The following is a 17,366-nucleotide window of genomic DNA, read 5'->3' as shown; positions in this document are numbered from 1 at the left end:
TGTGCCCGTTGGCTTGGCCGAAGGCGGGGTGAACGATGCGGCAGGCGCGCTAATTTAGCGTCGTTCGCGCTCGAAAACATCAACATCCTCGCGACGCTCCTGCCAACCTCCTTCCCCACCACCAACTCATTGTTGCAGCCTCACGTCGCCAAACATGGCGCCAAATGATGATGCTAAGCGCAAGTCAGGTTTAACGATTGCGCAGGTGAAGTTCAAGCAGGCAATGAAAGATTCCGATGCCGAAGATCGTTCAGCACCCATTGCAGTCGAAATTAGCTCTCAGCTCTTCAACCACGTTGATGCCGTTCTTCAGCAGAACTCGCCCATCAATATCCAGGTATCTAATTATTAAACCATTGATAACATGTCACCGGGAGCAGACTAATTCGCCGTTCGTAGAAATGCACAGAATGGATTGTGAAGCACGTAGCTCCCTCCAAGGCTCGGATCACCACCCTCGGCGCGTATCTCATCGCTGTCTCAAAGTCTGTCGTAGTAGATCAGAGCACTCCAGCGCTAGCGAAGAAAGCAGCGCGCAACCGGATGGATATCTTGTTGATCGTCAACGATGCCCTCCATGCTGACAAGTTCCATCGTCGCGACACGACGAAGCAGAGTATTCTTGGCACCGCGTGTCAAGATTTTGTCCCTGACTTGATCGAACTCGCAGCCGCATGTATCACCGATAAAGGATCGCAGCTAGAGGTGAAGTTGAAGGCCATTGTCAACTACTGGGCTGTTAACAAGCTCTTGAGTCCAGAGGGCCTGAAGGCTTGCCAGCACAAGGCAGATGAGGCCTTGTCCGTAGCACAGGGTCGCAAGCGCAACTACGTTCTTCCAGAATACCACGGCGACCGAAATGCCAGATGGCACGATCTCCCAGCGTCGTACATGCTCGAGCCCATAATCAAACACCCGAACCGCCCGATCCACGAATCTCAGATCAGAATACGGAAGCTTGACAAGAAGCCTGTCAGTCCGCACGTTCGCGCTCTCCTCGACAACTACTTCGAGAATATCGACCTAAAGTACCTGCCGACGGGCGATAATCCGACCGGAGAAACAACCAAGTATAGGCTTTCGCTGGACCCTATGGGCCAGCTAGTCAAGCAGGACAAGGAGACTGGCGAGACTGCCACAGTGGCAAACGGCTACGGCTGGTCGCCCAAGTTTTGTCAAGACATACAGAACTTCACCGTCCCAGAGACCATCAAGATTGCGCGAGAGGACATAGAACGCATGGAGGACATGAAGTACCCACCAGTCTTATCTGGGGCGCGCCGCGTTGGCCAGCGTAGTCGACCTACTTCCTCGTCGTCAGAGTCGGGCTCACCCTATAGGGAACGAAGAAGAGGATACAACCGCAGCCGCAGCCGCAGCCGCAGCCGCACTCGCCGTAGTCCTGGGGATTATCAGTATGACGACGAACGCCGTCGAATGTCGCCCGACGGATCTATGGGTCGCCGCAGGGTCTCGCCACATGGACCTTCACGGCGAGAGTCTGAGAGCAGGGGTTTCGTCGAGCCGCGACCGTCATTAAGGGCATATGACCGAGAAGAATCTCAGCCTGTATCGCAATGGAGTGGTGCGAACAGGAACACCCAATCCAGCCCCAACAACCGTCAGCACCAGGTCCCGCCCATGCTGCCGCAGTCGCCTTTCAACGCGCCGCCATTTCCACCGCAGCACATGTCAGGCCAGTTCCAAGGCCAGTTCCCGATGCCAATGCCGCCATTCGGTGTTCCTCCTCCTCCACCACCGCAGTTCCAAGGACGTGGTGGCTTCGTTCCCCCTCCCCCGCCCCCCAACTTCAACGGTATGTGGCAGCCTCCTCCCAACACGAACATGCCACCGAACGGTCCGCAACAAGGCAACCAGGGTGGCAAACAATTTGGTAACCACCACGGAGGCCAGGGTGGAAATCGGGGCGGCAACCAATTCGGATACCAGGGCGGCAACCAGCATGGTACCAACTTCGGTCCCGGTAACAATGGCCAGTATGGTCAGAACCGTGGCGGATACCAAGGTGGACGTGGTTATGGAGGTGGACAGCGCGGTAGCAACAACGGCAACAGGGGAGGCTGGAGGGGCAACGGACGAGGCGGGCGATACTGAGAGGAGGTGTGAACGCATGCGACCAATTGGCGCGTGCGGACATGCGTTCAGCTCCGATGCGCAAAACTGTAGGATACCCAACACATGCCGACATGCCTTGGAGGAAGCATGTACATTCTTACGAAAGACTTTAGCCCTTCTCTGGGTGACTTGATTATAGCTTGCCTAATCTACTTGCTGTATACTCGGTCGTGCGTTTTGATGACTTGACGCGAGTGACTCTGACATTGGGATGCGTGACTCGTAGCATGCTCTGATTGTATCGCACAACGATAGTGCAAAAGATATCCTGTGGTCAAGCTCATACTAGTGGCACAAGCTTCTGGAACCCTCAAGTCCAAATGGCAGCTCTGAGTCAGTGATGCCGCGGCACTGCAGTCGGGGACGCGTCGCGACGCGTTCACCGCGGGCTCGTCATTTGGGTCGCGGATAGTCCCGCACTCATCACCGTTCACCACCCACCACTCACCACTCACCACTCACCCGCCCACGGCCCGGCGCATTATCACTCTCAACCCTTCCTACCCACAATGGAGACGACCTACTTAGACACATTCTCCAGCGGACGTTGCGCGTGATGGCGCGAACCAAAAGGAAACGCAACTCACTGAGGACCAATACAAACAAACGTTCACGATACGACGATTCGAGCCCTAGCGAAGCCGGCAGCACCAGCGATACCTTGTGGGCAGCAGAGTGCATTCTCGACGAACACGTAGTCCGTGGTGTACGCAAATACTACATCCAATGGCAAGGGATTGACCCCAAGACTGGAAAGACGTGGGAGCCAACTTGGGAACCGGAAGAGAACGCCAACGACTTGCTCGTCGCACACTGGACGCAGGAGAAGGCGCGCGATTTGGCTGAAGTCGACCAGCAATCTCAAGGAAGCGACAGCAGACACTCTGAAGGGCAACAGGAAGCACAGGCACAGGCCTCAAGGCGCATCCGCAATCCCCGTGTGATTGACAGCAGCCCGGAGCCTACCGACCGTTCCTCTGAGGCAACGAGTCCTCTCAGTATCCGAGCTGACCCGGAAAGGCTGCCGAGTGCCGCAGTGTCCGCAGCTCGTGCTTCGCCTCGGATTCAAATCGCCCGACGGGGTGACAGTCTCGAGAGGAACAACTACGTGCGCTTCACGCAGACACCATCGTCTCAGCCAGCTCCGACCCCAGAGCCTACCCAGGACACCAATCTCGATAGCTCGCAGTTGTTTGCAGCACGCCCACGACCTCATCTGTCAGACATAGTCCCCGACTCGCAGAGTTCCAGCGGTGAAGGAAGCTTCGTACCCACGACTCAACGCACCGAGGACATCGGCCAACAGAGCACTGATTCGAACGACTCGCGTGTCGAGGAAGATCTTGCTGAAGACTCAGTATGACCAACCCTTTCCATACCCAGACATCCGTGTGTGTACTAACCAGTATTTGCAGGGCCTACTTGAACTTATTGAAGAAGCCGCACAACACGCGTTGTCGCCTGCACGATCGATACCCGAGACGATACCCGAGACGATACCCGATACCACCATAGCAGATTCGCAGAGCCAGCGGCAGAGACCTGAGACGGAGTCGCAAGGTGCTCCGAACACACTCGAATTCATTCATATCTCGTCACAGTTGGAACACGAGTCAAGCCCGGAGCTCGAGGATACTGTGCACGGCCAACAGAGTGAAATCGATCAAAGTGCTGCACAAGACGAGTTTCAGGGAGGAGATACCGACGAGGTCGGGGTGCCTCAGGTCGACCACATCACTTACGAGCCTCGCCCAACCCAAAGCGCGCGCGAGATAATCTCAGACAGAGTGGGCGGTACATTGGGCGAACACCCTCGTTTGGAACCGGCGGCTACGGACAGTACAAGGAATGCTTCGACGGAGGTTGTTGGCACAGACGAAGTCACGATCTCACGGAATAAACCATCTACACTAGTCGAGAACAGCCAGTCTCATCATACCGAAAGGCCTAACGTAGCTAGCGATACACAAGTCTTAGCCGGTAGTAGTGACGACCCGTCGCAACGTCAAGGATTCCAGCAAATCAGCGTTTGCGACAGTCAACCAATTCTAATCGAGCATTCGGCATTGGAAGACAACGAACAATTCCCTTTCCAGTCACAACAGCCGTTTCTGCATTCTCAGCCTTCAGAATCAGTATCTTGCATCAAGGTCTCAGAGCAGCTCCCACAAGCTTGCGCGACACTGGTCCTCCCAGGACGAGTGCTTGCTGGGGTAAGTGTGCCAAGCGAATCCAATCCGGCGCCAGCGCCCGACCCACCTCACCCATCAGTCCAAGCATCCACTACAATCCATCACCAAGATCACAACGACCCGCTAGTGGAACTTCTCGAACCTGAAGCTGCTCACAGCGCCTCACCATCAGGCCAGCTTCAAGAAGAGCTATCTCTTCGTGATCAACTACTGCACGCGTCATCCAGTCCAGAGCGCGTACAGAACGCGCAAGTAGTACCTCTTGAGGCAGATTTGAGCACGCAAGAAGACACATCCGAGAGCATACGAACTACCATTGAAGAAGAGGTGGCGCATCGGGCTAGCTCTGAGTCTCGTCACGACTCATCCCAGGAATCGCCAGAACGCCCTTCAAGATCGCTGAATAACGAGGCTTCGCCGGTACTGTACCCACCCAGCTACTCGTTGCAAACACAAGAATCTAGACTTCCATCACGGCCTTGTACGCCTGTTCCTACCTCATCACTTTCCATCATGGCAGGCGAGGGTACCGGGGATATCATTAGATGGAAAATGGAAGAAGAGATTGCCAAGCGCATAGCAGAGTCGCGCCGTACTCCCAGAAGGCGTCCTAACAGGTCTTCAACGACGCCTTCAGTAACAGAAAATGTGCCCATGGCTACGCCCACGCCAGTGAGCAGGCTGCGGGAGACAGAAGAGCCGGCTGAAGGCACTCGATCGCCTTCCGCTGTACCAGACCGCTCACCTCTTGCGCAAGCGCCGACGTCGCTCAGAAACATCGCTTATGCTCCCAGCACCGTGCTGCCAGAAGCTGCCTCATTAGACAAGGTCATGACTTCATCACCAGGCGCTCATCCAGAACCTGCTATCGCTGAAGCGATAACACTATCAGAGCCTATCGTACCGGTACCAAGATCTCCCACATCCGACGAGATGGAGGTCAGTGACGCAGATGATGAAGACAGCGAGAGTCTTTTCAATGATGATTTGCAGTTGGTGGACCAGGAGTTCATCGTGCCCTTGTTCATACAGGGTCGGCAAAGGGATACGTATGCTCAGTACATAACAGCCAAGAAAGATCTGTTAGAGCCTTTTCTCAAGGATCGCCACAGCCTGAACTCAGTCGAGGAGGTCAAGAACATCCTATCCCAGCTTCGCGCTATCGAGACGCACATGGACTTGGTCTTCGCTGAGGCTGAATCGAACGTCTTAAATGGTGAGGCTTCGGCGACGCAAGCAGAGCATGCAGCTAGATTCGGCTTGGAAAACTCCACTAAATTTAGGTTTCTGTCAGCGCTGTTCAATGATTTGCGGCACTGCGAGCCGCAGAAACACGTCGTATTAGTCACAGAGAGTGACAACGAGACACTCTTCCACATCCTTGAGACGTTCTGCAAGACAACCTACATCAACTACACCATGCCGGGTAAAGATCGAAAGGCAAATCTGAAAGAGGTGGTTGGTAACTTGTTGGTCACCATCATCCCAAGCGATGCATCGCCCACCATACATGTTCCCGATATGATCATCTGTCTCGATGGTGTGCAAGACGCCGCACAAATACGCAAGAAGAGTTGGGCCAAATCGCCTAATTGCGACGTGGTGCCCGTGCTTCATTTGGTCATTCCGAGGACTGTCGGGCATATCGAACGGTACATAACGTCAGGCCTTGATCGATTAGATCATATGCACACTGTCTTGGCGAGCCTTGCGCATGTTCATCCGGACATTGGAAAAGCCATCGATGAACGCACACTACGTGATGTCCATTGCGCTTCGTTAGTCGCCGACTGGATCAAGAACAGGATGGAGGGTGCCGACTGGCCGCTGTCCTCTATTGGTAGCGTCAAGGACGTTATTGAGTATCAGACGCAACAGACATCGACAGATATACCCATGTCCGAACGTACCAAACGCCCTCTAGATGAAGAAGACCTTGACCCCGCAAAGCGTATGCGCTTCACTCCCCAACCACAAACAGTACCTGCTTCAGCGGTGGGTAAAGAGTACGAAGTCACGCATATTAGCGACTCCATGCCTGGCACTGCAGCTTACGATTCTGATCTGCGAACACAGCTAGCCCATGCAAAAGAGGGGCTTCGGGAAGAGCGAGAAGCTCATAGAGCAGGTCAAAGGGACTTTGATCAGCATAAGGATATGTGGGATAAGCAGCAGACAGTACACGAGGATCTGGCAAGCGAGCACCGCCGTGTAAAGAGAAGGCTCCAAGATGCCGAGGACAAAGTCGAGACGTTGACCAGGAACAACGCAACTCTCACCGAACGTCTCACGGCGCGTACCACGGAAATGCGTGAGGTGAAGGAGAAGCTCAAGGAACAGCGGGAGACGGCTCTTCTCGACCCCAATGCACAACTTCAAGAAATCGCCAAGCTTCGCAACCAGCTCGACGAAGCGAACGACAAGACGGAGCAAGCAGTGAAGAAGGCTGCTGCAGCAGAGCAGATGCTGGATTACATGAGAGAAAGCTTGCAGGATGCCCGGTCCACCGCATCTACCTCCACTGCCCGCGTTGAAGAACTCGAAGCCCAGCAGGTCACACTTTCCAAAGCGGCTTCAGGTGAAGCCACGAAGCGGAAGAGCATGCATATCGAAAGAAGCTATGAGGAACAACAGCAGCGTGTCAAGCGGCTGGAAACGGAGCTGAGCATTACGAAGCGTACATTAATGACGAAAGACGAGGAGATTGCTCGTCTGAAGAGTATGGGAGGTCGGCCTGGCGTAGGCACTAGAGGCACGAGTGCGACACCGCAGCCCAAGACCAGGAGTAGAGCTGCTAGTCCCACTTTCCCTGGCGGGCGAATTGCCAACTTGAGAAACAGCTAGGGTGCCTTGAGAATCCTTGAGGTTGATGGGCTCTGGATGTTGACTCTCCCTTGGTAGTCGCGTTCAGAGTATATGGGCATGTCATCTTGGCGGTGGTAATAACGGCATGGGCAGACAAGCCATCTTGGTCACGGCGTATGGCGGCTAAGACTACCAGGATATTGTATCTTCTTTCCCGACATGCATTACGATGAATGTATATACGTTGCATATAAGTCACTGTTCCTTCACTATACGCATCCTCTTGTGTTAATGACCTCGCGCCGACGACACCGGAATCTATCGCCGTTCCTGCCACTTTTCAGTCACCAGGTGCGGACCGAGAGAAGGTCACGCGTAGAAAACACTGCCCTCTCCACTGTCTTGATGTGCCTGACTATGGCTACGATCTCTCAGGTATATGTCTCTCCGGCGCTCTTGCACTTTCTCCGTCTTTACATGCTGGACAAGGCAGAGACCTCAACAGCGACTCTAGTCGACGACTTCACAGCAAGATACTTCGAAATTTCCCACTACATTCACAGCTACGCGGAGTTCGCTGCTCCAGTCACCAGCGAGCCTATCTTCACTTCATACATCGTAAGGTCCGCCGTCCATCACGTTTCAACCGCTATCTGACTACAATAACCTACTAGTACTACTCACCCCAAAATACTCTCCAACACAAGCACCAGATCTTCAACCACAACCTTGCAATCCAAATTCCACCTCACCACCATCCAAGTAACCCCGAACTAAAATCACCATGTCAGCTTTCCGAGGTGGCATCTGGGACTCAAATCCTTTCCGCGCCAGCGGTAATCATAGAGGTGGCGGTGGAAGCCGATCAAGCCAGCCTCACCCGAACCCATATGACAATCACGACAACTCACCCCCCATGATGGGTGGCATGCGCGGCCCAGGTCCCATGTACGGCGGAATGGCTGCTCCCATGACAGGCGGCCAGACACGCTCCTACTCATCATATCAAGACTCCGACGGTAACAGACATGAAGAGGGTTACGGTCCAGGCGAACCATTTAGCAACTCAGTCCATGGAGGAACGCGCATGGGACAAAGCATGAATCCAAGCATACCACCACAAGGCCGCCCACCACCAGGAAGTCTCCTAGGCGGTCTCAGCCGCGGGCCTGGCGCCTTCAGCTCTTCCTTCTGGACCGGCGCAAACCCCTTCCGCAGCAACGGAGCCAACGGCGCACCGAACGGTGGCAGTGATCCCAACACCGGACCCCGCGACCCTTCCTTCAGAATGGAAGTCGACCCCGCACCCATGCCTCCAGATCGGGGCCTCACAAGCGAAAATTCCGAACTCATGGCCTCCTTTATGGCCGAGAACACACAGCCTCTAGGCGGTTCCATCGCACCTCCCAATGCAGAGTGTCCAATTTGTCTGGAGCCGCCCAGCGCGTCGCATTTGTGTGTTCAGATTAAGGATATTCCGGGGTGTAATCACCTTATTGGGAGGGAGTGTCTCAAAGAGATGTTGGTTAATCGGCCGGATGATGCAAAAAAGTGTCCGATCTGTAGGGCCGAGTTTCTGGGTGAGGATGGGATTTGGCAGGATTCTGAGCAGTTTCAGCAGTTGGGACGGGGAGGTCCTCCTGGGTATAGCGGTGGACCTCCTCCTGGGTACGGTGGACCGCCACCGAGACCAACTGACTATGGCGGTGGTCTGCCTCAGGCTCCTCCTGGTTTTGGTCGCGGCGCTCCTCAGATGCCTCCTCAGATGCCTCCTCAAGCACCTCGCCCGACACCTCGTCCAGCACCTCCCAGTTATGCAAGCGCAGCTACTTCACCAGCTCCTCCAGGTCCCCCAAGCTACATGGCAGCTCCTCGTCCGCCTCCAACCCCTCGTACGGCTCTTGGAGCTAGTCCTCACGCCGCTCCCCCAGGTCTTCGCAACGCGATGCGCGGCGGGGCCAGAGTTCATGGCATGGACGATTTTGGTAGAGGACGGGGTAACGAGCAAGACGACGTCGGTGGCATGCAAGGTGGCCCCCCAATGATGAACCAGGACAGGTGGCCACCTGAGCCACGTGAACCAGAAAGCAACTTCAGCGGCCCTGGTCAACAGCTTGGCTACATGGACGAACGACAGCTTTGGTAGACTGGCATGTTGATGTTAAACGGTAGATATGACGCCGTTGAAGGTCTTGGTTTGCTTTTCCTTCCTTTGCTTTTACTGTAAGCGAAGACCGAACACATCGAACATAGTATAACGCCGGTAAGCGCGAGATAGTCTCACAGTATAGTGAGCTCGATGCGGAACGGGTATAGGCCCGATATCGAAAATCAAGATTTTCGATCAAAGCTCTCACGTCCAATGTCCAAGTGTTGACTGGGTCGATTTCTCGCTTCTTCCCAGCAAGCCATCCTAAATCGAATCCTTATTCACGGCTCTTTCGCAAGCACTGGTGCTTTCAAACCGTGGTACAGAGGGCAGTCGAAATAAGCTTTGCGACATATTCATCACGGTATCTGTCGCAATATTCGCGCAATATGCGAAACCAGACTAGACATGATTCCATATCGATTTCCTTGGTTGTGGGTGTATCAGGTACAACTGCATCACACCCTGGCATCGGCTCCACGCAGCATGCAGGGCGCGCCCTATTGATCGACCGCGAGATAAACTTACATGATAGCGGTGAAGAGAAAAACACCGCTGTACTTGACGTTTTTCCTGTGTCGCGTTTCGTGATTGATCATGCTGTGCGCTTCCGGTGATTGACGTTGCTTTAGAGTTGACTGGACCGGATCGACAGATCCACAGCGGGAATAATGGTGTTGGTGTTGTTTGAGGAAATACCGCACTCGCGCAAGCCTGCACCTGCGGCGATATGGACATTGTCAAAAGCGCGTGCTGACAGTATGAGCCTAGCGTTGGGTTGAGGCAATATCGTGCATGTCGGGGGTGGCTGTGTGCTTGATAGCGAGGTGCATGCAACCTCGGAAAGCACTTTCCGGATGCTGACACTGTGCGGCAGGTCTGAAATCCCGTCCACGAAGGACTATCTGCCAAGTCTTGGATCAAAATGAACAGGAAGGTGAAGTTGCCGCGGTCACAGCTGTGTGCCTGACGACTGGAGACAAATGACGGCTTTCAGCCGAGCCATCCGATTCAAAGCATCGGCCCCGCAATACGGTCCCGCTTATGGCGCTGCCCCTCATCGATCGTCGAGGCCTCATGATGCGGCGCCTGCATAGAACACGTTTGGAACAATGCGGCGTTTTGACATCGTGACGTTTCGGCGGCCTACACCGGTTTTCTCGTACGTAAAATGAGGCTTCTAGACCACCTTGGTCTGGTGAAATGCCATCATACCAAACCATGCATATGTTTGGAGCATCGTGGATGACGGAGGGCAATCGCAGGAGTTGCTGTCGACGTCTTATGCTGTGGGCCGGTGTGACGTGGGTCAGACTGCGCATGCAGCAAAATGCATGGCAGAGAATTCGAATGAGTTTCCGCATCCACGGTGGAGATTCTTGGCTGCGGCTTCTTACGGTTCAGCCCTCAGAAGCGGACGTTTAGTTGCAGATCTTGGTAGTCTAGAAAAAGGTCTCCCCGTTTCCTTGCATGGCGCCAGACGACGCGGCATGGGTCGTCAAAGAGCACCCAGACGTTCCAGGAGACTTGCGCCAACAACGTGGTTCTCTGGAAAGGGCTGACACCGTACCAGCAATATGCAGGTGCAAAGTGAGCTGGCTGGGCCCAGCGTGACAAAGAGGAATAAACTACATGTGGCCGGAAAATGGCTCAGTCGTGGCGTAGCTGCTGATGTTTAACCCAACGCACGGTCGTTCCACTATGAGCAAGGGCTACCTGGGCCATCGTCATCTTGGAGCGCGAAATAGAAGCGAATATTGGCTTTGTGTCATTTGCTCGTCTCTAAAAACCGTATTACTGGCCTTTACGGCATGTGGCGACTTGCTCCGCAGCTGGGTTTATGCAGCGATGTTGGCTAAGTTAGTCAGGTGGTGCCAATCAAATGCAGTTGTATCAAACTATCTGCGTCACGCAACATCCACCCTGTGTGCCGTCAACAACGCAGTCGATATACTTGCTATGAGCATCGTGAGGTGTGCTATAACAGGTATTGCATGCATAGAGCTCAAAGTAGTCTGGCGCTCAACAAAACATTACACCGCTCAAACAGGCAAGCACGAATGAAAAAAACCTGGGGAAGCGCTACGGGAGCGCGATGGTCCAGGGGTAACAGAAAACAAATGGCGCATTCATGGATGGCTAACCGGCATGTATCACGCTTCTGTACTAGGAAACAATCTGCCCCCAATTACGTTGCATTGGTTCGGGCTGATCGAGATGCATGCACCGGTGTCTCTTGTGTGGAACTTATCGTGACGGCGCGATTCGTTCTGTTTCTGATTGTGCGGTGAAGCTTCCGCAGCCCTCGCGATCGTGATTGAGCGGTGCCTCGATCCTAGCCCTCAGCCACGTATAAAGACAACATCTGCTGCCCATCATTCTCTCGAAGCAGCAAACGCATCCACAGCAACTCTTCAACCAATCTCGAGTTTCCAATCTAAACTCTTCACAAAGACGGGATCGACACCAGAGAACTACCCTCATACAAACCTCGAACCACCTACCGCAGCCAATCAGCTCCGCCTACAACACGACCCACACCATCATCCTATCATCTATCCTCTATTAGAATTCAAACATCATGCCTGCTCTTCCATTCAACTCGTCCGCTGCTTCGTCACCTTCATCTTCACCTACCTTGTCGCCTACCATGACGCCTTCAATAGTTCTCCATCCCGCATCGGGTATATTTGATCAACCATACTAAAGCCTCCCATCTAATCTCTCCAGCAGGTGTCTCATCACAGAAGAAGGAGCTTCTCAAGCCAAAGGAAGATCCTGCGCAGGCCTACCGCATTCGTTATGCGCAGTACCTTGCAGCCACCTTTGGCTTCTCGATGCAGGCCGCGCTCGCCGAGGCGGATAGCCAGCTTGCGCCGAGACGTTCGTCAAGTTCGAGCATGTCGGAAGCTGAGTCGTTACGCGCGATTTGAGCTGGGCGGATTGCGGAAGGGTGTTTTATGACTTTATGATGCATATATAGGGTAATGGGCATTGGGATGGGGTATTTGGCGCATATTGAGACATCTCGCAGTGCACAATCAAAAGCGTTCTCTGTTCTACATCCACTACTATCAACTCGTCGTGACTGTCTCTTTCTTTGCGATCATAAGTGGATGCGCATGGAAGACTGCAGCCAGTCGGAAGCGTACCAGTTGATGCGAACACGCTGTGTCTGATTGTAATGACAGTGCCTCGGTAAGGTGGGATGCCAGAATTGTGGGAGCAGTGGGAGCAGGAGCGCAGAGGCCGCAACTGCCACCCCCACCACATACCCGCCACGCCAGGTCCAGGTCTCCACGCGCTGAGCTTGTCTATCGATAGGGAGACTCAATTTTGACGACATCTCATGTCCTATGATTGTCTTTTATATCCAAATGAGCCTCGACGCGCCCTCATCCTGTTCCGAAAACCGCCGGTCGCTCGCTGTGTCGCCAGCCGAACGTACGCTCCCCAGACTGCTCGGCCCAATCCTTCACGACAATGCTCACTCGGCCGCGCGACGAGTGTTCGATGCGTTGCATGTCTAGTGCAGTGTTTCTACGCGTCTCTATCAAGGCGTATTGGTCTGCGAGACGTATCATTGGCGGTGCCGCCACACCTACCGCCGCCCAAGCCTGAAGTGGCATACGTGGCAAACATCAACCTGTCATATGCGGCAGCGATGCTTACTATCGCATCTCGACCCCGGAACACATTTCCCAGACGAATCCTCCTACTGTCCAAAAGGATAACACGGCTCCACACACATCGCGCAAAACGCGGGGTTTGGTTGCCTCAACTTCAACGGGCAAACATTTGGTACCGAAGAGTACTCCGATAGATCTCAACGCCAACAGCCGAGACATCTCGGCATCGCGGCACAGTGCCTCAAAGCCACACAGATGAGACTTAGGACCGGAGAGCGGAGGCCGGATTGCTTGGGCCCGTCAGCCAAGATTCTTATCGTTCGGTCAATGAGCGTTTGAGTTAGTGCAGCCTCACTGCGTTCGCTGACTACTGGTCTTTGTTCCCAAGCTGTGGGTACATGTTTGTCCGGAGCATCAGCTGATCACTATGATTGTACCTGCTAATGCAATACTTGCTGCGACAAAGACTTGTGCAGCCATTCATGTGGCGTGGTGGACAAGAGGTTCCAAGCCTCTCTACGCTTGGACGACCCACGTCGTTCCTCTAGCGTGCTAACCCCGCCTAAACCTGGTAGGACAAGCTGCCTATAACTACTCCCCCGCAAAGACGTGTCTCTGCTCTTTACCACCGACACTACCAGTGTTATCACATATACTTGAATGGGTGAAACTGTGCTACTTGCCGTCGAGGAGACTTCTCCTAACGTCGATGAACCCCCTATATGTGGTAGTAAGGATCCGCATACTGCACCAAACCGAAGGCAACTCCAGCCGAATCCCATCGATGGCGACACTTCGCCCACACTCCACGCTCCGCACACCCTCACCTCCGAGGAAGTTGCACAGACACTGGGAGTCGACATCCAGTAGGGCTCACTGTTCATGCTTACCACTCTCGTGCTCCTGCTAACTACCGCAGCCATGGACTCTCTCACTCTGAAGCGCAATCTCGCCTCCAGCTCTATGGCCCTAACAAGGTTAAGGGAGCTGAAGGGCTTTCCATGTGGAAAATTCTGCTAAGGCAGATCTCGAACAGTCTCACCTTCGTCCTCATCATTGTCATGGCCATTAGCTTTGGCATAGACGACTACATCGAAGGCGGCGTCATAACCGCAGTTATCCTCCTCAACATTGTTGTTGGTTTCTGGCAGGACTACCGAGCCGAGAAGACTATCGAATCTCTCAAGAAACTTACCGCACCCGAGGCTACCGTCACACGTCAGGGAACAATGGACATCAAAGTCAAGGCTGTGGACCTGATTCCTGGCGACATCGTCCAGCTCTCCGTTGGTAGCATCGTACCCGCCGACATTCGCCTCATCGATGGTGTCAACGCTTACACCAATGAAGCATTCCTCACAGGAGAGTCCGCCCCTGTCGAGAAGACACCATGGAAGACTTTTGACGAGGAAGACCTTGCCACTGGCGATCAGACTAACCTTGCCTTCTCCGGAAGTGAGGTAACATCTGGACGTTGCCATGGTATTGTAGTCGCAACTGGCATGAACACCGAAGTCGGAAAGATTGCTACTATGCTCCGTCAGAAGAAGGACGCCGGCCCTCAATCCTCCAACATCTTCGTCCGAATCTGGAAGCGTTTCACGAACGGCGGCAAGACTATCTTGGGTCTTGTCGGAACCCCCCTTCAGATCACGCTGAGCAAGTTCGCACTTCTCCTCTTCGGTCTCGCCATCTTGCTTGCCATCATCGTCTTTTCCGCAAGCAAATGGCAGGTTGGTGGAGAGGTACTCATCTATGGTATCTGTGTTGCCGTAGCTGTCATCCCTGAGTCGCTCATCGCAGTCTTGACAATTACGATCGCTGTCGGCGGCAAGGCAATGGCCAAAGCAAACGTCATTACCAGAGTCCAGTCGGCCATTGAGGCTGTTGGTGGTGTCACGAACATCTGCTCTGACAAGACTGGTACTCTCACCCAAGGTCGCATGGTCGCGAAGACGGCCCTCATGCGTGGCGCCGGTAAATTCACCATCGATGCCATCACAGACCCCCACAACCCCAACAGCGGAAACGTTGCTTTTGATGACCGACAGCTCAGTCTGAATGATTACAGGCCGGACGCTGTCGTCACTCGCTTCCTCCGTACCATTGCTCTTTGCAACAACTCCAAGGTTATACCGCCATCTGAATCGCGCGTCGACTCTCCAAGTGAGAAGAAGGCCGCGGCCTATGAGCAATCCAACAGTGCTGATGATCGCGACACCGATGCATCCACCATCGACACCATCTCACGACCACCCACTGCCTTCATGCAAGATGTAACGAACGGAGCCTGGACAGCGCATGGTGAGCCAACTGAAGTCGCATTGCACGTCCTCGCTTCTCGTTTCAACATGGGTAAGGAAAGTCTACTTTCCTCACTCAACATCCATCTCGCTACCGAATTCTCCTTCGACTCCAAGGTCAAGAAGATGACTGTCGTCTACAAGGACAATCATTCAGGCCTCATGGACGTCTACACCAAGGGAGCAACCGAATTTATGATGTCAGCGCTCAACGTCTCGGATCAGGAAAGAGCCGAGATCTTGGAAGCTGCCGAGAGCATGGCTAACCAAGGTCTTCGTGTCTTGTGCATTGCTCACAAGACGCTACAACCCGACACTGACATATCGGAACGTGATACTGTTGAGGCTAACCTCAACTATCTCGGTCTTGTCGCCATCTATGATCCACCTCGTCTGGAGACTGCAGGTGCCGTCCGCGAATGTAAAATTGCTGGCATCACAGTGCACATGCTCACTGGCGACCATCCTGGTATGTCAACTCCCCCTACTGATTGTACGTGAACCATGTACTGACTTTATTCAGGTACTGCGAGAGCCATTGCCAAGGATGTGGACATTATCGACGATCGTACTCCTGCCTCAGCCGTCATGGTCGCCAAGGACTTTGACAGAATGTCCGACGATGAGGTCGACGCCATGGAGACTCTGCCCCTTGTCATCGCCAGATGTAGCCCGACCACCAAGGTCAAGATGGTGCAGGCCCTCCATAGGAGGGGTCGCTTCTGTGTCATGACCGGAGACGGAGTCAACGACTCACCCGCGCTCAAGCAAGCCAACGTCGGTATGGCTATGGGCACTGGAAGCGACGTCGCCAAAGATGCCGCCGAGATGGTTCTCACTGACGACAACTTCGCTTCCATCGTCAAGGCCGTCGAAGAAGGCCGGCGCTTGTTTGACAACATCCAGAAGGTACACCATGTCGCTCTTTCCCTTGATCAAGATCACTTACTAACATTTGATGCTACAGTTCCTCATGCATCTTCTCATCTCGAACATCGCTCAGGTCATCCTCCTCCTCATCGGTCTCGCCTTCAAGGATCAAGACAACCACTCCGTCTTCCCGCTATCCCCTATCGAGATCCTCTGGGTCAACCTCATCACTTCCTCCTTCCTCGCCATCGGTCTTGGACTCGAAGAGTCACAAGAAGACAGCATGTACCGACCACCGCACGACAACAAGAAGGGTGTCTTCACAGCCGAGTTGATCACAGATAAGTTCATCTATGGTTTCTTCATGGGAGCACTATGTCTCTTCTCCTTCGCCATCGTCGCTTACGTCGGTCCTGGCGGAGGCAATCTCGGCTCCGGATGCAACGAAGGGTACAACGATACATGCGAAGTGGTGTTCCGTGCCCGCGCCACAACATACGCCACCATCACGCTCCTTCTCCTCGTCACGGCTTGGGAGGTCAAGCATTTCGCTCGCTCGTTATTCAACATGTACCCCAACAGTCCTTCCTCGGCACCGGCTGGTCTATCCGTCTTTACTACTATCTGGCGCAACCGCTTCCTCTTCTTTGCGGTCATTGCCGGGTTGCTCGTCGTGTTCCCCATCGTCTACCTTCCCATTATCAACGAGAAGGTGTTCAAGCATGGTGCTATCACCTGGGAGTGGGGCGTCGCATTCGGTTGCGTCGTCATCTACATCAGCGCAATTGAGAGCTGGAAGGCTATCAAGCGTAGCCTTGGTATCTGGTCTGGAGCTCACAGGGTCATCTCTCGCGAGGATGCTGAGGCCCGTGCTGGATTGAACGGCGGTATTGCTGTGAGGGAGAAGTAGGAACGTGTTTCCTACTGAGGAATGGTGGATGGAACAAATTGTCACATGATTAGAACGGAGGTGGAGGTGGGGATTTGGTCTCATGTCTCCTTGGATTAACCCACAGTCGCTCATTAGTATGACTCACGATTGAATGACACATACACTCTGTCATAGCTTCACGATGAATATCAACTCAGTCACTCTTTTATTATTACAATTCTTAAGTGCAGGATTGATTTGATTTTACACCTAACTCGTCCCCATTCCCATGCGGTCATGCCAAACACTCGATACTTGATACTCAAATACGCTTCGTCCTCCATCCACCAACTTTCATGGCCAGGACCGACAGTCTTGAAAGTGAAATCCTGACCGTCAACCCAAACAGGC

The 17,366-nt window shown here is 53.7% G+C and overlaps 5 protein-coding genes across 5 annotated transcripts; 4 read left to right on the top strand and 1 right to left on the bottom strand.

Moving 5' to 3' along the window:
* The first annotated feature begins 115 nt into the window (after window positions 1-115).
* BKA58DRAFT_329969 (uncharacterized protein) lies at window positions 116-7,409 on the top strand. Its single transcript, XM_046168145.1, has 7 exons — window positions 116-337; window positions 400-1,253; window positions 1,470-1,532; window positions 1,627-2,121; window positions 2,665-3,493; window positions 3,552-4,854; window positions 5,188-7,409. The coding sequence occupies exons 1-7, from the start codon at window positions 155-157 to the stop codon at window positions 7,170-7,172; spliced, it is 5,712 nt and encodes a 1,903-aa protein (XP_046031782.1). The 5' UTR covers window positions 116-154; the 3' UTR covers window positions 7,173-7,409.
* Window positions 7,410-7,545: 136 nt separating this feature from the next.
* BKA58DRAFT_26607 (uncharacterized protein) lies at window positions 7,546-9,482 on the top strand. Its single transcript, XM_046166785.1, has one exon. The coding sequence runs from the start codon at window positions 7,918-7,920 to the stop codon at window positions 9,277-9,279; it is 1,362 nt and encodes a 453-aa protein (XP_046031781.1). The 5' UTR covers window positions 7,546-7,917; the 3' UTR covers window positions 9,280-9,482.
* Window positions 9,483-10,111: 629 nt separating this feature from the next.
* On the bottom strand, window positions 10,112-10,800 carry BKA58DRAFT_26609 (uncharacterized protein). The gene has a single exon (XM_046166786.1). It carries the CDS (start codon window positions 10,644-10,646, stop codon window positions 10,203-10,205), a length of 444 nt encoding a protein of 147 aa, XP_046031780.1. The 5' UTR covers window positions 10,647-10,800; the 3' UTR covers window positions 10,112-10,202.
* An 870-nt stretch (window positions 10,801-11,670) lies between these two features.
* BKA58DRAFT_374089 (uncharacterized protein) lies at window positions 11,671-12,344 on the top strand. Its single transcript, XM_046169289.1, has 2 exons — window positions 11,671-11,966; window positions 12,016-12,344. Exons 1-2 carry the CDS (start codon window positions 11,864-11,866, stop codon window positions 12,213-12,215), a joined length of 303 nt encoding a protein of 100 aa, XP_046031779.1. The 5' UTR covers window positions 11,671-11,863; the 3' UTR covers window positions 12,216-12,344.
* A 994-nt stretch (window positions 12,345-13,338) lies between these two features.
* BKA58DRAFT_26582 (uncharacterized protein) lies at window positions 13,339-17,184 on the top strand. Its single transcript, XM_046166783.1, has 4 exons — window positions 13,339-13,777; window positions 13,831-15,683; window positions 15,738-16,123; window positions 16,182-17,184. Exons 1-4 carry the CDS (start codon window positions 13,572-13,574, stop codon window positions 16,992-16,994), a joined length of 3,258 nt encoding a protein of 1,085 aa, XP_046031778.1. The 5' UTR covers window positions 13,339-13,571; the 3' UTR covers window positions 16,995-17,184.
* Window positions 17,185-17,366: the final 182 nt, after the last annotated feature.

The sequence above is a fragment of the Alternaria rosae genome (genome assembly GCF_020736505.1).
Source record: "Alternaria rosae strain MPI-PUGE-AT-0040 chromosome Unknown BKA58scaffold_1, whole genome shotgun sequence".
NCBI lineage: Eukaryota > Fungi > Ascomycota > Dothideomycetes > Pleosporales > Pleosporaceae > Alternaria > Alternaria rosae.
The sequence above is the reverse complement of the archived record's forward strand: the minus strand, read 5'-3'. Positions and strand labels throughout refer to the sequence as shown.

Bases quoted from the DNA above. Each gene is read 5' to 3' on its own strand.
- BKA58DRAFT_26607 (XM_046166785.1), top strand. From the start codon at position 7,918: ATGTCAGCTTTCCGAGGTGGCATCTGGGACTCAAATCCTTTCCGCGCC.
- BKA58DRAFT_329969 (XM_046168145.1), top strand. From the start codon at position 155: ATGGCGCCAAATGATGATGCTAAGCGCAAGTCAGGTTTAACGATTGCG. The intron at 338-399 runs GTATCTAATTAT...CGCCGTTCGTAG, and splicing joins ACTCGCCCATCAATATCCAG to AAATGCACAGAATGGATTGT. The intron at 1,254-1,469 runs GTACCCACCAGT...GGGTCGCCGCAG, and splicing joins GAACGCATGGAGGACATGAA to GGTCTCGCCACATGGACCTT.
- BKA58DRAFT_374089 (XM_046169289.1), top strand. From the start codon at position 11,864: ATGCCTGCTCTTCCATTCAACTCGTCCGCTGCTTCGTCACCTTCATCT. The intron at 11,967-12,015 runs GTATATTTGATC...TCTCTCCAGCAG, and splicing joins AGTTCTCCATCCCGCATCGG to GTGTCTCATCACAGAAGAAG.
- BKA58DRAFT_26582 (XM_046166783.1), top strand. From the start codon at position 13,572: ATGGGTGAAACTGTGCTACTTGCCGTCGAGGAGACTTCTCCTAACGTC. The intron at 15,684-15,737 runs GTATGTCAACTC...GACTTTATTCAG, and splicing joins GCTCACTGGCGACCATCCTG to GTACTGCGAGAGCCATTGCC. The intron at 16,124-16,181 runs GTACACCATGTC...TTGATGCTACAG, and splicing joins TGTTTGACAACATCCAGAAG to TTCCTCATGCATCTTCTCAT.
- BKA58DRAFT_26609 (XM_046166786.1), bottom strand. From the start codon at position 10,646: ATGCGGAAACTCATTCGAATTCTCTGCCATGCATTTTGCTGCATGCGC.